The sequence below is a fragment of the Moschus berezovskii genome, chromosome 19 (genome assembly GCF_049115385.1).
Source record: "Moschus berezovskii isolate FMDL1 chromosome 19, NW_MosBer_1.0, whole genome shotgun sequence".
NCBI classification, from domain to species: Eukaryota; Metazoa; Chordata; class Mammalia; order Artiodactyla; family Moschidae; genus Moschus; species Moschus berezovskii.
In genome coordinates this window covers 70,596,164-70,613,171 of record NC_142478.1, presented here as the reverse complement: position 1 = coordinate 70,613,171, position 17,008 = coordinate 70,596,164, and the positions used below count along the sequence as shown (strand labels likewise).

At 43.2% G+C, this 17,008-nt stretch overlaps 1 protein-coding gene across 2 annotated transcripts in view; it reads left to right on the top strand.

The window, feature by feature from the left end:
- PITPNB (phosphatidylinositol transfer protein beta) overlaps positions 1-17,008 on the top strand; it is a 63,022-nt gene that overhangs the window by 26,370 nt on the left and 19,644 nt on the right. For both annotated transcript variants that reach the window (XM_055404414.2, XM_055404415.2), the window contains exon 8: positions 16,231-16,308. In XM_055404414.2, the coding sequence (XP_055260389.1) occupies positions 16,231-16,308 (78 nt within the window). The remainder of the gene's footprint in view (positions 1-16,230; positions 16,309-17,008) is intronic.

Genomic DNA, 17,008 nt, shown 5'->3' with positions numbered 1-17,008 from the left:
TGATGTACCTTCAGATCTAAAAACTGTCCTTTCTACATGAGCAGACGCCTTTCTGCCAGGTTAAAAAGTGTTTCAGTTAGATTGTAAGGAGGAGTCAAGGTATCCAGCATATATTCCAGTGGAATATAAGCTTCAAAGTGTTTTAATTTCTAAAGTTGTTCTTGATACATAACCACAGTAAAAAGTTGAGAATTCTTTAAATGTCCTGATGAAATGCACATGCATATCTTCAACTCATTTCCAAAATATACACAAATGAGTCAGTTGACATCTGCTTCTGCTTTTTTTTTTTAAGGTATAAATTTGAATCTGGCCCCTTTTAATCATCTCCAGCACTTTGTCTAAGTAGCTTCCCATGATTTGTATACAAAAGTCACTTCCCAGGAGAGGGAGACTCTTTAAAGTGTGAGCTGAAGTGTACACACGATTAACATCAGAGAGACCTTCGGTTTTGGAAGTAATTTGAGAGAAAATGAGCACAGTTTAAAAAAAGAAAAAAAATTGGAACCACATTTTTAGGTATTTGTGTGTAACCAGAAAGGATTGTATCCCCTTCCTCTGTAGTCTGTGCTTCCTCTGAACTACATGTATGTGACTTGATTTTTAGCATTTCCAATTCTTTTTTCATAGAAAAGATGTTCAATTGAAATTTTTAAGGCTCACAGGTCTAAAAATGATCCGTAGCTTAACATCTTTTTTTTAGATGTCAATAATAAGCAAATATTAATGGCCTAAAAGTATTAAGTTGTTCGGTAGATGTAGTTTAAAACTATAGCTCCATTCCAAATTAAAATGAAGCAAGTTTAAAGAGAATGATTTTTCCCCCTCGTGTCAACATCTGGGGGTGTTTTAATTAAAGGTGAAAGATTTTTCCTAAATGAGGCATTTCAAAACCAAGAGTTGTCCAGTTTTGTAAGCTTCGTGGTGTTTGTCTGAAGATGGTATTCCTAAAAGGAAGAGACAGGTTGGAAACTCGCGTGCTGCATTGATTCTGGGTCACAGACAGGATGTGCGCGGTGTGGTCTGATGCTCCAGTCCTTGGTGGAGACTTCCTTGGAGAGCTCGGAGGGGCCTTTCATTGTGGGTGACCCAGTACGCTTGTACTTTTGATGAGGCTCAGATTTCATTCATGTCTCTTCCTTCTTCCGACCTTTTTAACCCCCTTTGCCCAGTTTGTCACTTCCAGGTTCTCATCCTTTCCTGCCAACGAGAATAACGGCCGTAGTGGCCAGGTCGGCACCTCCGGGGCTCCGGACTCTGTCCTGCCCTCCAGGTGATCTCTGCTCACTCTTGAGAAGTGCTCTAGTGCCCTGTTCACGGTGAACAGGGTAGGGGGCACTCTTCTAGGATTTTGGAAGCAGGGGGAATCTCAGTTGGAGGCCATGGTTGAGAACATCCACGCCAGTCATGAGTTGCACTGTTAAGGAGTTTGAGCCTAGCGAAGTGCTGTGACTTGCCGTTACTGACGGAGGGCAGCCAGGGCTCAAGAGCAGGGCTGCTGACTTTCTCTAGAGCATTTCTCTGTGTGTTGTTTCTTCCTTTGCATGATGTTGATGAAGAGCACTCTTAACTGATGTGAAAGAAGCAAGTGCCTCTTTTGTCCGTCTTCCTGCGCGTCCCCGTGCTCCCCCTGCTCCATCGTAATAGTTTTCATCGGTGGCCTTGGCTACCTCCATCCGTAACCCCTGGACTCTGGCATGTTTGGAGATTGCGTGCATGCAGTAGAGTAAAAGGATTAGAGGCCCTGGGACGTCTTTTGATGTGGGTACTTAAAGTCGAGAACACCACTCATGTATTTTCATGTTCACTTAGCAAACATTTATTGGAACTTGCTATTTGCTCTCGGTTGGTGTGGTAAATATTTTTCCAGATAAGGTAAGAATTGTATCTGTCTGAAGAGCGTGCAAGATTCTTAGTGAACATGTTAAAGTGTTTCTGAGTGACTTGGAGTTTGGTTGTTCTAATCGTGTAATCTGGTGGTGTTTAGTGCCCTCCACCAAAGAGCTTTTTTTCTCACATCTGAGAGACCAGCGCTGGACTCCAGGTGCCAGCAAAGTCAGGTTCATAGGCTGACGAGATGGGAGATTTGGAGTTTATTACTTTACTAAATGAAGACGTGAAAGTGTTAGTCGCTCAGTTGTGTTTGACTCTCTGTGACCCTATGAACTGTAGCCCTCCAGGCTCCTCTCTCCGTGGCTCCAGGCAAGAATGCTGAAGTAGGTTGTCATTCCCTTCTCTGGGGGTCTTCCTGACCCAGGAATTGAACCCGTATCTCCTCCATTGCAGGCAGATTCTTTGCCGTTTGAGCCACTGAATGAAGAGCCCCCATCATTTAAATGCATATCCACAGACAGTAATAGGATTGGTGGAATCATCCAAGCCACTAGTAGGAAGTCCCGTGGTGATTGCGATCTCCGGGAAATGAGTTGGCTTCTGAAGTCTGTGCTTTTGCCTGGCCTTCCTAGCACTGACCGTTTGTTCCCTGGTTCTGGTCTGTCTGTTTGGTGAATGTTTTGGTGGGCAGGCAGCATCCGCTTCAGTTAACAGCAGAAGTATGCTCCTCTGTATCTGATTTTCTGAAGTCTCTGTTGCCTTTGGAAACGAGCATATTAGACTTGCCTTTTCCACCCATTTAGCTGTTTTTCTGGAGAAGGCAATGGCAACCCACTCCATTACTCTTGCCTAGAAAATCCCATGGACGGAGGACCCTGGTGGGCTGCAGTCCGTGGAGTCGCTACGACTGAGCGACTTTACTTTCACTTTTCACTTTCACACATTGGAGAAGGAAATGGCAACCCACTCCAGTGTTCTTGCCTGGAGAATCCCAGGGAAGGGGGAGCCTGGTGGGCTTCCGTCTATGGGGTCACACAGAGTCAGACACGACTGAGGTGACTTAGCAGCAGCGCAGCAGCGGCTGTTTTTCTGGAGAAGGCAATGGCAACCCACTCCATTACTCTTGCCTAGAAAATCCCATGGACGGAGGAGCCTGGTGGGCTGCAGTCCATGGGATCGCTAAGAGTTGGACACGACTGAAGCGACTTAGCAGCAGAAGCAGCAGCAGCTGTTTTTCACTTTGAGCACCATTCCATTATTTGAGTATTGAACAGTCTGGGACTTTATAATTGTTTTAAACCTTGATATGTATTGTTTTAAAGTTACTGCTCTTTTCAAACATACTTTTTCTTAAATGTCAACCATGGAAAGCTGATGAAACTGGGTATAATTTATTTAGGCGTGTAAATTTTGGTCACACTTAAGCAGTGTTTGTTTCTCATGCTCTAGGAAGGATTCAGGCGTATCTTTTCTTTTGATCAGACATTCTGTGAGACAATGCCCAGACGTTACACATTTGAGTAGATAGTCTTGGCAACATGTGCTTTATTGCACTGCCTTAGGAAAAAACTTAATAATTTTAAAGAAATGTAAGAATCAGAAAACATGCTTTCTAAATAATCTTTACAAGATTACATTTTTTTCTCTTTAAAATTAGAAACATGATGAAGTCCGACTGGAAAAAGTTAAATATTTGATCAGATCATATGAAATTATTAGTATTTGTCAGCTTTTGAGCTGCAAAAATGACACTTTGTTGGTCAACCTAATAGACTTTAGATAACCCTTGGCAGCTGATATCCTCAGTGGTCAGGGCTGATTGTCACTCCAGTTCGTTCTTGCTCACAGCTTTTTGGAAACACCTGCATCTTAGATATTCCTTTTGTCCCAGCTGCTGCTTCTCACTTCCTAAGAAGGGCGGTCTGCCTCCCAGAGCTGTGGCTATCCTGTTCTTCAGCCCTGAAAAGAGCTTTTGTTTATTCGAAGCCTGTGGCCAACCTCCAGCAAGTGTGAGAAGCCTGCAGTTGCCAAGTGCTTCAGGTCTCCTTGGCGTGAGCACACACTCAGCCTAGTGGAGTACCTCTTCCTTCTGCCACTAGAATGAACCCAGATACTCATTTCTGTCTCGAAAGGGCGCTGCGTATCCCCGGCCTATGTCCAGGAGCTGCAAAAGCTCTTTCCTCAAGTACGTGCATAATAAAGAGGTGAGGACTGTGGCTCAGACCCTGGCTTGGCAGTAGTGGCCTCCTTGAGCGCCGGAAAAAGAGGACAACAGGACAACTCAGGTGAAAAGGTTTTCAAGTAGCAGTGGTTTTGCTTTTGCTTAAGAAACTTCACTTGCCAATGGCTTGTCTCGTCTCCCTTTGCTATGCTGTGAAGCAAACCATTGTCAGGGTCCTTTTTGTAGTGACTTTCAGAGGTATTTTGTTTTTTCCCACCCTTTCTCAAAGAAGATATAAATAAATGTAAGCGTGGTTCTTGTTAAAAAGAAATGTGAAAATGTTTCCCACTTTCTCCTGCTGCCTTACATGGTCAAGTACTGTGGAACACTTAGGTTTGCATCCAGGGGTGGATTTAGAGAATGTCCTATGTATTTGAAGGCATAGTTGGATGGCAGTGCCCTCTTGTGGGAAAAGAACACACTGCTTATCTCCTGCTTGCTTAAATCTTGGCAAGAATATAAAAATGTCCCCTGAAAACTCTGCATGTACCAGCTTATTGTGGCAGAAGATACTTTTCCTACTAGAACCTGTTATTAGTGTTTACTTCTAATCTCTTGCACGGTTTCAGGGTTAAACAAAAAATATCAGAGAGGGTGTTGGAGGTGGTCAGGTGTGACGTTTTCCTGGGTGGGGAGAAATGGTCTGGTAAGAGAAAACTTTTTTTGTGCATTTTTTGTTTTGTTTTGTTTTTTTTTTGATCAGCCAATAACAGAAATTTTTAAAGAAATCAGCATAAATAGCTCCGAATCAAGTTTCTAAAGTGTATTCCTTATGAAGGTCCTTTACAGCAGTGGAAGCCCTCAAGGAGAGGTTCTCTAGCCTGATCTGGGAGTGAGGTGTTTGAGTCTTCTCAGGTGATGAGTGTAACCCACATCGCATTTTCACACTGAAGTTGTCTGACCCTGGGTGTCCACAGGGCAGCCTGTCTGCATCCTTGCCCTGCCCAGCTGCCGTGAACTCGGTTGGGCAGGACCTTCACTTCCTCATCCCCAATTTCTATGGTAGTATCTTGTCCCAAGGTTGTGATGAGTATTAACTAGGAGGAGGTGTGTGCCCAGAACAAAAATAAGGTTTCCAAAAACAGTAGCAGGAATGATGCTGCTTACCAGATTTTGTATTATTGTTTGAAAGGAAAAAAAAGTTAAATTTTTTTCTGCAGTTATATCCTATTTACCAACACACTAATAAGTCAGTTTTATTAAAGATGATTGTTAAATATTATATATTTTAAAATTCAAATGTATATCTATAATTTATATATTTATAATTAACAATTATGTTTAATATAATTAAATATTATATTTAATAATATATTTATAATTAAGCAACTGAGCTTAGTCGCTTAGTCATGTCCGACTCTCTGAGACCCTTTGGACGGTAGCCCGCCAGGCTCTTCAGTTTGTGGGATTTCCAGGCAAAAATACTGGAGTGGGTTGCCAGTTCCTCCTCCAGGGATCTTTCCAACCCAGGGACTGAACCTGTGTCTCCTGCATTGTAGACAGATTCTTCACCTACTGAGGAATCAGGGAAGCCATAACCTATTTCAGTTCAGTTCAGTTCAGTCGCTCAGTCGTGTCCGACTCTCCGCGACCCCATGAATCACAGCACGCCAGGCCTCCCTGTCCATCACCAACTCCCGGAGTACACTCAAACTCATGTCCACAGAGTTGGTGATGCCATCCAGCCATCTCATTCTCCGTCGTCCCCTTCTCCTCCCGCCCCCAACCTTTCCCAGCATCAGAGTCTTTTCCAGTGAGTCAACTCGACGCATGAGGTGGCCAAAGTATTGCAGTTTCAGCTTTAGCATCAGTCCCTCCAATGAACATCCAGGATTGATCTCCTTTAGAATGGACTGGTTGGATCTCCTTGCAGTATAAGGGACTCTCAAGAGTCTTCTCCAACACCACAGTTCAAAAGCATCAATTCTTCGGCGATCAGCCTTCCTCACATTCCAACTCTCGCATCCGTACATGACCACGGGAAAAACCATGGCCTTGACTAGACGGACCTTGGTTGGCAAAGTAATGTCTCTGCTTTTTAATATACTATCTAGGTTGGTCATAACTTTCCTTCCAAGGAGCAAACGTCTTTTAATTTCATGGCTGCAGTCAGCATCTGCAGTGATTTTGGAGCCCAAAAAAATAAAGTCTGACACTGTTTCCACTGTTTTTCCATCTATTTCCCATGAAGTGATGGGACCAGATGCCATGATCTTTGTTTTCTGAATGTTGAGCTTCAAGCCAACCTTTTCACTCTCCTCTTTCACTTTCATCAAGAGGCTTTTGAGTTCCTCTTCACTTTCTGCCATAAGGGTAGTGTCATCTGCATATCTGAGGTTATTGATATTTCTCCCAGCAATCTTGATTCCAGCTTGTGCTTCTTCCAGCCCAGCGTTCCTCATGATGTACTCTGCATACAAGTTAAATAAGCAAGGTGACAATATACAACCCTGACGTACACCTTTTCCTATTTGGAACCAGTCTGTTGTTCCATGTCCAGTTCTAACTGTTGCTTCCTGACCTGCATACAGGTTTCTCAAGAGGCAGGTCAGGTGGTCTGGGATTCCCATCTCTTTCAGAATGTTCCACAGTTTATTGTGATCCACACAGTCAAAGGCTTTGGCATAGTCAATGAAGCAGAAATAGATGTTTTTCTGGAACTCTCTTGCTTTTTCCATGATCCAGCGGATGTTGGCAATTTGATCTCTGGTGCCTCTGCCTTTTCTAAAACCTACTTGAACATCTGGGAGTTCACGGTTTACATATTGCTGAAGCCTGGCTTGGAGAATTTTGAGCATGACTTTACTAGCGTGTGAGATGAGTGCAATTGTGCGATAGTTTGAGCATTCTTTGGCATTGCCTTTCTTTGGGATTGGAATGAAGACTGACCTCTTCCAGTCCTGTGGCCAGCGCTGAGTTTTCCAAATCTGCTGGCATATTGAGTGCAGCGCTTTCACAGCATCATCTTTCAAGACTTGAAATAGCTCAACTGGAATTCCATCACCTCCACTAGCTTTGTTCGTAGTGATGCTCTCTAAGGCCCACTTGACTTCACATTCCAAGATGTCTGGCTCTAGGTCAGTGATCATGTTATCGTGACTATCTTGGTCGTGAAGATCTTTTTTGTACAGTTCTTCTGTGTATTCCTGCCACCTCTTCTTAATATCTTCTGCTTCTGTTAGGTCCATACCATTTCTGTCCTTTATCGAGCCCATCTTTGCATGAAATGTTCCCTTGGAATCTCTAATTTTCTTGAAGAGGTCTCTTGTTTTTCCTATTCTGTTGTTTTCCTCTATTTCTTTGCATTGATCACTGAGGAAGTCTTTCTTATCTCTCCTTGCTATTCTTTGGGACTCTGCATTCAGATGCTCATATCTTTCCTTTTCTCCTTTGCTTTTCGCCTCTCTTCTTTTCACAGCTATTTGTAAGGCCTCCTCAGACAGCCATTTCGCTCTTCTGCATTTCTTTTCCATGGGGATGGTCTTGGTCCCTGTCTCCTGCACAATGTCACGAACCTCCGTCCAGAGTTCATCAGGCACTCTATCAATCAGATCTAGTCCCTTAAATCTATTTCTCACTTCCACTGTATAATCATAAGGGATTTGATTGAGGTCATATCTGAATGGTCTGGTGGTTTTCCCTACTTTCTTCAATCTAAGTCTGAATTTGGCAATAAGGAGTTCATGATCTGAGCCACAGTCAGCTCCTGGTCTTGTTTTCGCTAACTGTATACAGCTTCTCCATCTTTGGTTGCAAAGAATATAATCTATCTGATTTCGGTGTTGACCATCTGGTGATGTCCATGTGTAGAGTCTTCTCTTGTGTTGTTGGAAGAGGGTGTTTGCTATGACCAGTGCGTTCTCTTGACAAAACTCTATTAGTCTTTGCCCTGCTTCATTCCGTGCTCCAAGGCCAAATTTGCCAGTTACTCCAGGTGTTTCTTGACTTCCTACTTTTGCATTCCAGTCCCCTATAATGAAAAGGACGTCTTTTTTGGGTGTTAGTTCTAAAAGGTCTTGTAGGTCTTCATAGAACCGATTAACTTTGGCTTCTTCACCATTACTGGTTGGGGCATAGGCCTGGATTACTGTAATATTGAATTGTTTGCCTTGGAAACGAACAGAAATTATTCTGTCATTTTTAAGATTGCATCCAAGTACTGCATTTCGGACTCTCTTGTTGACCATGATGGCTACTCCATTTCTTCTAAGGGTTTCCTGCCCACAGTAGTAGATATAATGGTCATCCGAGTTAAATTCACCCATTCCAGTCCATTTTAATTCACTGATTCCTAGAATGTCGACGTTCACTCTTGCCATCTCCTGTTTGACCACTTCCAATTTGCCTTGATTCATGGACCTAACATTCCAGGTTCCTATGCAATATTGCTCTTTACAGCACCGGACCTTGCTTCTATCACCGGTCACATCCACAGCTGGGTATTGGTTTTGCTTTTGCTCCATCCCTTTATTCCTTCTAGAGTTACTTCTCCACTGAGCTCCAGTAGCATACTGGGCACCTACCGACCTGGGGAATTCCTCATTCAGTATCCTATCATTTTGCCCTTTGTCACTGTTCATGGGGTTCTCAAGGCAAGTATACTGAAGTGGTTTGCCATTCCCTTCTCCAGTGGACCACATTTGGCTGTGGTCCATGTGATCAGATCGACTAGTTTCCTGTGATTATGATTTCAGTGTGTCTGCCCTCTGATGCCCCCTAGCAATACCTACCGTCTTTTTGGTTTCTCTTACCTTGGTCGTAGAAAATCTCTTCACAGCCGCTCCAGCAAAGTGCAGCCACTGTACCTTACCTTGGGCGAGGGGTATCTCCTCAAGGCCGCCCCTCCTGACCTTGAACGCGGAGTAGCTCCTCTCGGCCCTCATGCGCCCGCGCAGCCACCGCCTGTTGGACGTGGGGTAGCTCCTCTCGGCCGCCGGCCCTGGCCTCAGGCGTGGGGTAGCTCCTCACAGCCGCACCTCTTTGCGTGGTTCGTTGCGCCGGGGCCGTGCTAATGTAATCAGTGAGGTACTGGGACTTAGGAGCAGCTGTGCCTGAAGCCCAGGTCATGAACCAAAATGAACATTGTACTGGAGAGGGCTCACCCTGTAAGTTCTCAAGAGGACTTTCCCACTTTAAGGAATTTAATGTAGTATGTTCTGTGATCTACTGTCATTTAAGGAAATGCATTTTATGTTAAAAACAGGAATTCTTTACCATCTGAGCCATCAGAGAAGCTGCCTTGGTAACTCAGCTGGTAAAGAATCTGCCTGCAATGCAAGGAGACCTGGTTTGATTCCTCGTTTGGGAAGATCTCCTGGAGAAGGGAAAGGCTATCCACTCCAGTATTCTTGGGCTTCCCTTGTGGCTCAGCTGATAAAAAATCTGCCTGCAATGCAGGAGACCTGGGTTCGATTCCTGGGTTGGGAAGATCACCTGGAGGAGGGCACGGCCACCCACTCTAGTATTCTTGCCTGGGAAATTCCCATGGACAGAGGAGCCTGACAGGCTATAGTCCATGGGGTCGCAAAGAGTCAGACACGACTGAGTGACTGAACTGAACCTGAACTGAAGCTTATTGTTTACATTTTAGGCATATGCAGCTTAATTTTAAAATATATAATATTTAACATCATCTTTAATAAGACTGACTTATTGGTGTGTTGGTACTTAATTTCATTGATGTGAAGAGTTTAAAATATATTTTTTAATGCTATAATATGTAAGTACATAGTAATAAATCTGTGACAATAACAAATGCATCGTATATTTGTGCATGAAGTATGGGCTTCTCCAAACCAGTAGCCTGCTGACCCCTGAGGGGAGACCTGGGGGATACCTACCAGCCCTGGCTCCCCGGGAAGCCCCTCTTCTGCCCCAGCTATTTGGTTTCCCTGCTGGGTTGTTGACATCAGGTTTTTGGTTGTAACTTCTTTTCATGGCTGAAATTCTGGGTTTTTTTCTCTTTCTGTATTAATTTGTAACCTTCCAAAGGCTTTGAGGGGTCTGCCTTCATAAACATGACAGGGTTGGCAGGCTCTGGCTGTGATTCGGACAAGATGAGAAAGAGTGGAGGCAGGGATTGCCCCAGCCGTGCTCTAGCCCAGCAGTGCCTGAGGCTGGGGCCACCGTTCAGCCCAGGGTCCTGTGGATGGCCTCCGTCCCCCTCCCCCGTCCACCACACTCGCCCACACGAAGCCTCGCTATGCGGGGTCTCTGTGAGGTTGAAAAGATTACAAGCAAGTGTTCTGCTTGGGTGTGTAGGTTTGACTGCATTTCTCAGTTCTCAGGGCAGTTGTTTAAAAATTCAGTTTTAAGGATTCATTGGTGGGAAGCCAGTAAGGATTAATGAGAGGGCTGAATTAGAGAATATTTTTTAATGCCACTCTGTTCCTTTGAGGTACATTCAGCAACAGAAACTAGGCCAACAAGTTATTGACAATTAGTGGTCCTTTGGGAATCTGCTTTAATGAATAGATAAGAATGATTTGTAATTAGCATAATAATTATATGCAAATGAATGCTTCTGAATTGCTCTAAAACACTTCTGAACTGTTTAAACAGCCCTCCTGAGATCTTGTTACTCTATTAATTTGTGTAGCAAATCTTTTTTTCATAGATCACGCAAAGATAAACTTCAGTCCAGCCCCTGTCCGAATTATTATAAATTCCAAGGTGGTAGGACCTGAATTAATAAGATTTACTTATACTTTATTAATAGTACTCTGTGGGAACCTGAAAGGGTGAGGAGTCACTGGGGAGATGTAATTAAAAATTGGAAAGAAAGCTGCTTATTTGAAAATATGTTGAAATGAGTTTTTTAAACAAGTTAGTAAATGTTAATTTCTCTTTACACCTCTTGTTACTTGGCAAAATTTAATGCAAACATTTTTTTTTTTTAATAGGCCTCCCCTTTGGAATCACTTGCGTTTTCTCAGCTCCAGTGAATTACACACTGGGGTTAGTGATGATAGTATCTGGGAACCCCTTTTTTCTAAGTGCCACAGTACTGAAAAATCCAGCACAGTGCTAATAAATGATGTTTGTTATTTATCTTCCTATTTAATTCAGCTCTCTCCCCATCCTGGTCTTTAACTTTTAGGGTGTGATTAGAGGAAATGAGTTTTGCTGAGTGGAGCAGCAGTATCTGCATTTTAAACTTGGTGATTATCTTTGAGCTATTTGAATAGACACCTAATTAATCATCTTATGCTAAAGGACAGCATTTTACAGGCAGGCTGCAGGATCCTAATATCCCTCTCAAGTTTTTATTTACCCTGTAGAGTTGTTTCTCTTTGCCTGGGAGGGCAGATGTGGAGGACTTGCTCACATAACCTGGGTTGGGCCGGCATTTCCTTTCCTCACTGTACAGGTAGCGTCACCTGCAGTGACCCAGGCATGGTTCTTTAAGCAGTTTCTGGTGTCTGGAGCTCTCAATTTTTCCACAAGCTGTTAAGAAACTCCTACCAGCCTGCCACCACCTCCTGCTCCCTTCCCCATTCATAATCATGAGTTCAGTCTGGGCTCAAGGACGTTTGGGTTGGCTCAGCACAGATTTTGTACTTGCATTTGGGGGTGAGGCGCTATGTTAAAAGATTCATAAAACTAATATTCTTTGTCTTCAGGATGAATCTGGTTTCTGTTGAGAGTTTCTATTGAGAGCTGTAGTGAGTAACAGAAGTACACCCAAGAGGTAGCACAACTTTTGTATTCCAGTGACAGAAAACAGTTATTTATAAGAATTTAATGAGTGTATTCTGTGGCTCCAGCATGGAGACTCAGTAATCCACTTAGTTACCATATTAGATTTTATTTGCTCTCCAAAGTGTGTCTTGACTTGCCTCCTTTCTTTCTTAAACAGAGTTTTCAATTAAATAGAGTTGTATTAACACTGATCCGCGTCTACCTTATGCTGATACCATTGTTTTTCTGTTGTTCAGGCACTAGCATTGGTGGAGCGAGCAGTGTCTGGGGACACTACACCTAACTTGATAATGATGGTTTTACTAAGCCCTTATTCCTGGCCAGGCCTCTGGGCATTTTATACAGACAATTAAAATTTGATCATAAAAAAATTTTAAACACAATGCACCTTAGCAATAAGATTTTTCTACTTTTAAACATGATTTTAAAACTCATTTAAAAAATACATTTCCTTGGCCCAGTGAATCTGCTTTTTTTTTTTTTTTCCCGAGGATTACAGAAAGTGCATAGCAAATTCAGCCTTCAGAATACCCAGGAGCTGAAGACTCAAGTAGGCTACAGCTGTCTTCACCCACAGTATTCTAAAGGAACTAATGAGATGAGAAGTCTGCAGCTGGTGGCAAGCACAATAAACCATGAGCCAAGGGCTTCTCTTCATCAGAGCCTCCCCTTCCCCATGGGATCCCAGAGGGGGCAGAATCCTAACAAAGCCAGCAGGCTGTCTCATTCCACACTGTTGCTCATTTGCAGCTATAATTGGTAGCTGAGGTTGCATTCTGTATGCTGAGACTGTCATACGTGAAGGAATATATTTGTTCATTGTGATACGGATATAAATCAGCCAGTTGATTTCAAATACAGAAAGACAAATCTAGATACCCAACGATAAAAGTGTAGCCAGAAAGATACTGTTCAAAAAATTAAATGTTATATAAATACAAAAGTGAGGTTAATAAAACCACACTTGCTTGTTGCTTGTTAATATCTTGCTACTTAATTCAGCTGATTAAACATCTGTGTATTCAAACTAACGTTAAAAAGTGCGAAAATTCCTAGGTTTTGACAAGATGCATTTTCCTCATCTGTCAAGGTTAAGGTGCTATTGTTAATAATTGGGTTTTGTTAACATTTCCAGTGTATCTTTAATGTTGCTGCTTTGTATTCAAGGGAAGAGAGCAGAGAGGGGAGACTTAGCTTTGGAGAGGGTGTGTGTGTGTGATGTTTTATATGCACACACTCATGCCTTCTAGGAGAATCCGCTTGAGTATCTGGTGCTGCTGCTGCTCGATGTTTTTGAAACGTGTTTCACTTGTGTGGATGCCCTTCGACCGTCCTCCTGTGTGATGGCATAAATGAGCCTAGGGCAGAGGGAGGGTAAGGAGGCTGGTGTTCGAGTTCCCAGGTAGGCGGGCTGTACCACCTCCTGTTGGACCGTGGTTTCCTCACCTGTGAAATGAGGCGGCTTGGGTGGTCTTCAGGGTGCAGTTCCCCTCTAACATGTTGTGACTCCATAGTTCAGAAAAGTTACCCAGTAAACAGCACTAATAATGAAGGCTCTGAAATAATTGTTACTCCATATTTTTCAGTTAATTATGTCAAATAAGTATTGAAAAATCCCTCAAGTCGTCACCCTGGTGTGGTGCTGGATGGGGTTAGGACGGAGAAAGGAGTGCTGTCCAGAAGTCCATCTGATCCATTCGCTTAACATTTTCACATTCAGTGCTGCCGCCTTAATCCAGCGTCAGCCCTTCTCCTGGGGCACCCACCCCCTTAATTAGTTTACCTCTACATGACAATAATTTATGCTGATTACAACTTAGACCAAGCTCGCTTTTCTTAAATTAGTTCTGCCTTGGTTTGTCTACTGCCTTATTGTATACTGTCGGTCCTGCTAACACTTGTATACACTGTATTTTGTGGACTTTGTTTTTCTTTCTGTCTTGGAGCTGGCAAGTTTAGAATCCTCAGAGATAGTTCTGCAGTCTCTGTTTCATCAGTTCTAAGATCCCCTCCCTCATTTTTCCCCTCATATTTTAATATAGTCAAAGTCAGATGGTCTTCCAGTTGTGGCATGTTTTATTGGCCTAGTGTTTTCCTTCTTAATGGTACGTAAAATAATGGAGCATCCTGTGACTGGCAGTCTCTCAGAGTCGGGAAATGTTATTTACTGTTCAGCTCATGCAGGGCTCCATAATATTCTAGGTTTTGTGAAAAAGCAAAAACTTGGGGATCTTGCTCACAGTAAGGTCATACCCCGCTTAGTAAAAAAGCAACAACAAAAAAAGTGTTTTTCCCGCAAGTGGGATGACCTGTTCAGTGTTAAACACTGACCAGGCCTCTGAACGTTTTACAGATAATTACAATTTTATCATAAAAGATTTTAACACAATACACTTTAGCAGAAGGATTTCTCTGCTTTTAAACATGATGTTAAAACTCATTTAAAAGACACTTTTCTTCAGCTGGTGTTGATTGGTTTCCATTCTGACTGTAATTTCTTCTTGCCATTCCCTGTTGGCAGTGGACATGTTATCCCTGAGATTTGGGGTACCTTTTCTTTGTTTCTCTTGCTTTGCTCCCAGCTAAACTGACTTCCAAGGAGCCAGACCCGGGTGCTGGCTCTTCTTTTGCTCTTGGAGCCCCCCAGACTACCTCTTAGCATATTGCGCCCTGCTTGGTGCTTATGCAATGCACCCTTCTCCGTGATGGCTGTTCAGTAAATAGACCTTGATTCGAGGGAGGTGATGTCAAAAGTGATTATTTGATAGGATGTTAAATGCTTCCAGTTTTGGAGGAAATGGAATTCGTCTCTGGGTTTCCAAGCCTCTGACCTAAAAGAAGATGTTGCTTGGTTGGTTGGTAGCAGGCGAGCTGGTGTCTCACTGTGAATCTGGGTCTTGGGACCACCTGGGCAGTTGATTTTTTTTTTCTCAGTCCGCAATGAAGTTGTTAATTTTAGGGTGCCATTCTAAACTGGAATTTAAGATTTCCTGTTAGCTGACAGTAATCGCACTCTGCTGATGTGCCCAGACACACCGAGTAGCTGCAGTTGTCTGGCTCCTTGCAGTCGGCTCATCCCAGCTTGTTGTCCCGGACGATGCTGGCTGACCGCCTCCCGCGTCTGCACCGCGTTGCATGTTTCAGCAGCAAGGCCCAAGCAGCAAACCCAGTCAGGTTTGCCTGGGTAACCATTTAGACAGGCTTTGAGTTCAAGGTCACATATTTGCGCAGTTACCACCCCTTAAAGAAGTTTTGTTATCTACCTGAACCTTGCTTTTCTCCTTCCTCATGTGATTTATCTGTAACTTTCTCTTTGGAAAATACTAACATGCCACATGTGTTTACTGGATAACTGTCGAGTCTTGATCTGCTGCTTCTCAGCCTGTTTGCTCTGATTTTGAAAGTTTGTGTTGTGCTTTGGCGTGCGTTCAGTGCTTGCCCTGACTTTATCTCTAAAACAATGATGTTTTTTCATATTGACTTGTCTGGACATTTTTCTCAAAGTATGTGGTCCTCTACAAATCCTGTGAAGGACCCCTGCTTTAGAAGGACCCCTACCCAAGAAGAAAGGGGGTGTCCTTTTGTAATATTTTCACCTGACCTCTGCTCACTGTTAGTATTATAACTCACTTCGTTTTTTAAATCTGGACTTCAGCTCTTCAAAAATATTTTTTAATTTCTGCATGTGGGTTACGTGTGTGTCCGTGTGAAATGACACAAGAACTTTCGTAAAGCAGATAGGATTAAAAGGATTTACTTCTCTTGTATTTTCCATTCTACCAGAAAGACTATATTAAGGGAAACAGAATATACACACCCAGGAACCTTGCAGAAAACCTATATCTTAGGGCTGGGCCCTGTGACATGCTGTAACTGAGTCCCATACGGAGTCGTAAAACCCTCCCTCACCTCACTTGGCCATGCGGGACTGACCTGAGTGTGGTCCCTAAGGCTTTGTACCGGTGACTCTCCACGGACAGGCTCCACCTCAGACCCAGGCGTGGCAGCGCTTGGGGCGCACAGAGCCCACGGTTCTGATCTGTGTTCCCGGGCATGGTAGTTGCTCTCCAGCGGGCGTTAGTCTCGTGGGCATTTCAGAACTGGTATGGGACTGCTTTAGTTCTTGAGTGTGATGATAAGTATATCAAAATGCTGAAACTGTTGAAAAGTGTTAAAAAATTTGTTCTTAGAGATATTAACAGCAATCCAGCAACCAGTTGTGGTGGACTTGTTGATCAAGACTTGTATTACTTTTTAATATGTAGTTATTTTGCCTTAAGGTAAAAGTTTAGAGCAAAGAGAACCCAATGGACAACTTAATGTCACATAGAAGCATTTCCCTGCATTTATGCAAAGCACAGTAAGCCCAGTCAGTTTCTGTCCTGTGTTTAGTGGCTGCAAAGGGCTATTCTGGCCAAGGTTAGACAATTTTCTCTGGTTTTCTTCTCCGCCTCTGACTTTGTTTTGCTTTGCAGGACTACAAAGCTGATGAAGACCCAGCATTATTCCAGTCCGTCAAGACCAAGAGAGGCCCTCTGGGACCCAACTGGAAGGTACTGGATGCTGACCTTTCTGACAGGCAGAGTCTTGGCAGCAGGACACTTGACAGGTCCTGAGTCTGGAGGAGCTGGCAACGTTTAAGTGAAAAATAGAAATGGCACAAAAACAGTTTTATTTGTGATAAGGACTCACAGCCAGTTGCAGTTGGCCAGCAAGTCTGTGCTGCATTAACAAACAGAACAGAGCCAGGCTGTCACTTTCAGCATAATGCTATTCTGATAACTCTTACAAGAGACAAGTGATTTAGTCTTTGGGGATTGTAATGTTCTCTTTTGAGACTTGAAGCAGTACAGAAGTCTATGTTAAGTGAAGGTTGATAGTTTTAAATTTAGTCTTAGTAAAAACTGAACAAGTTCACCTTCCCCGGGCTCATGTTCCTGGCCTTTTAATAGTTATATTTTGGAAAGCAGGGCACCAGAGAGCAGTCTTGATGGCAAGTGGTTGTTGTCTAATAAAGATCATGTCCTTATTTTTATTTGTGGAAGTAAGGAAAGCAGTGTCCAGGTAGTAATTTAAATCGCTATAGAAATGGATTTTAAAGACATCCGCTAAACCAAATGACAGCCCCTTAGAGAAGGCTTAATGTGTTGATGGCAAGTTATTACAGCTAATTTGACAGGAGAAGAGGAGCATAAAAACCTAAACATGCCCAAAGCAGATTCTCTACCAACGGGATTTTACTCGGTAACCAAT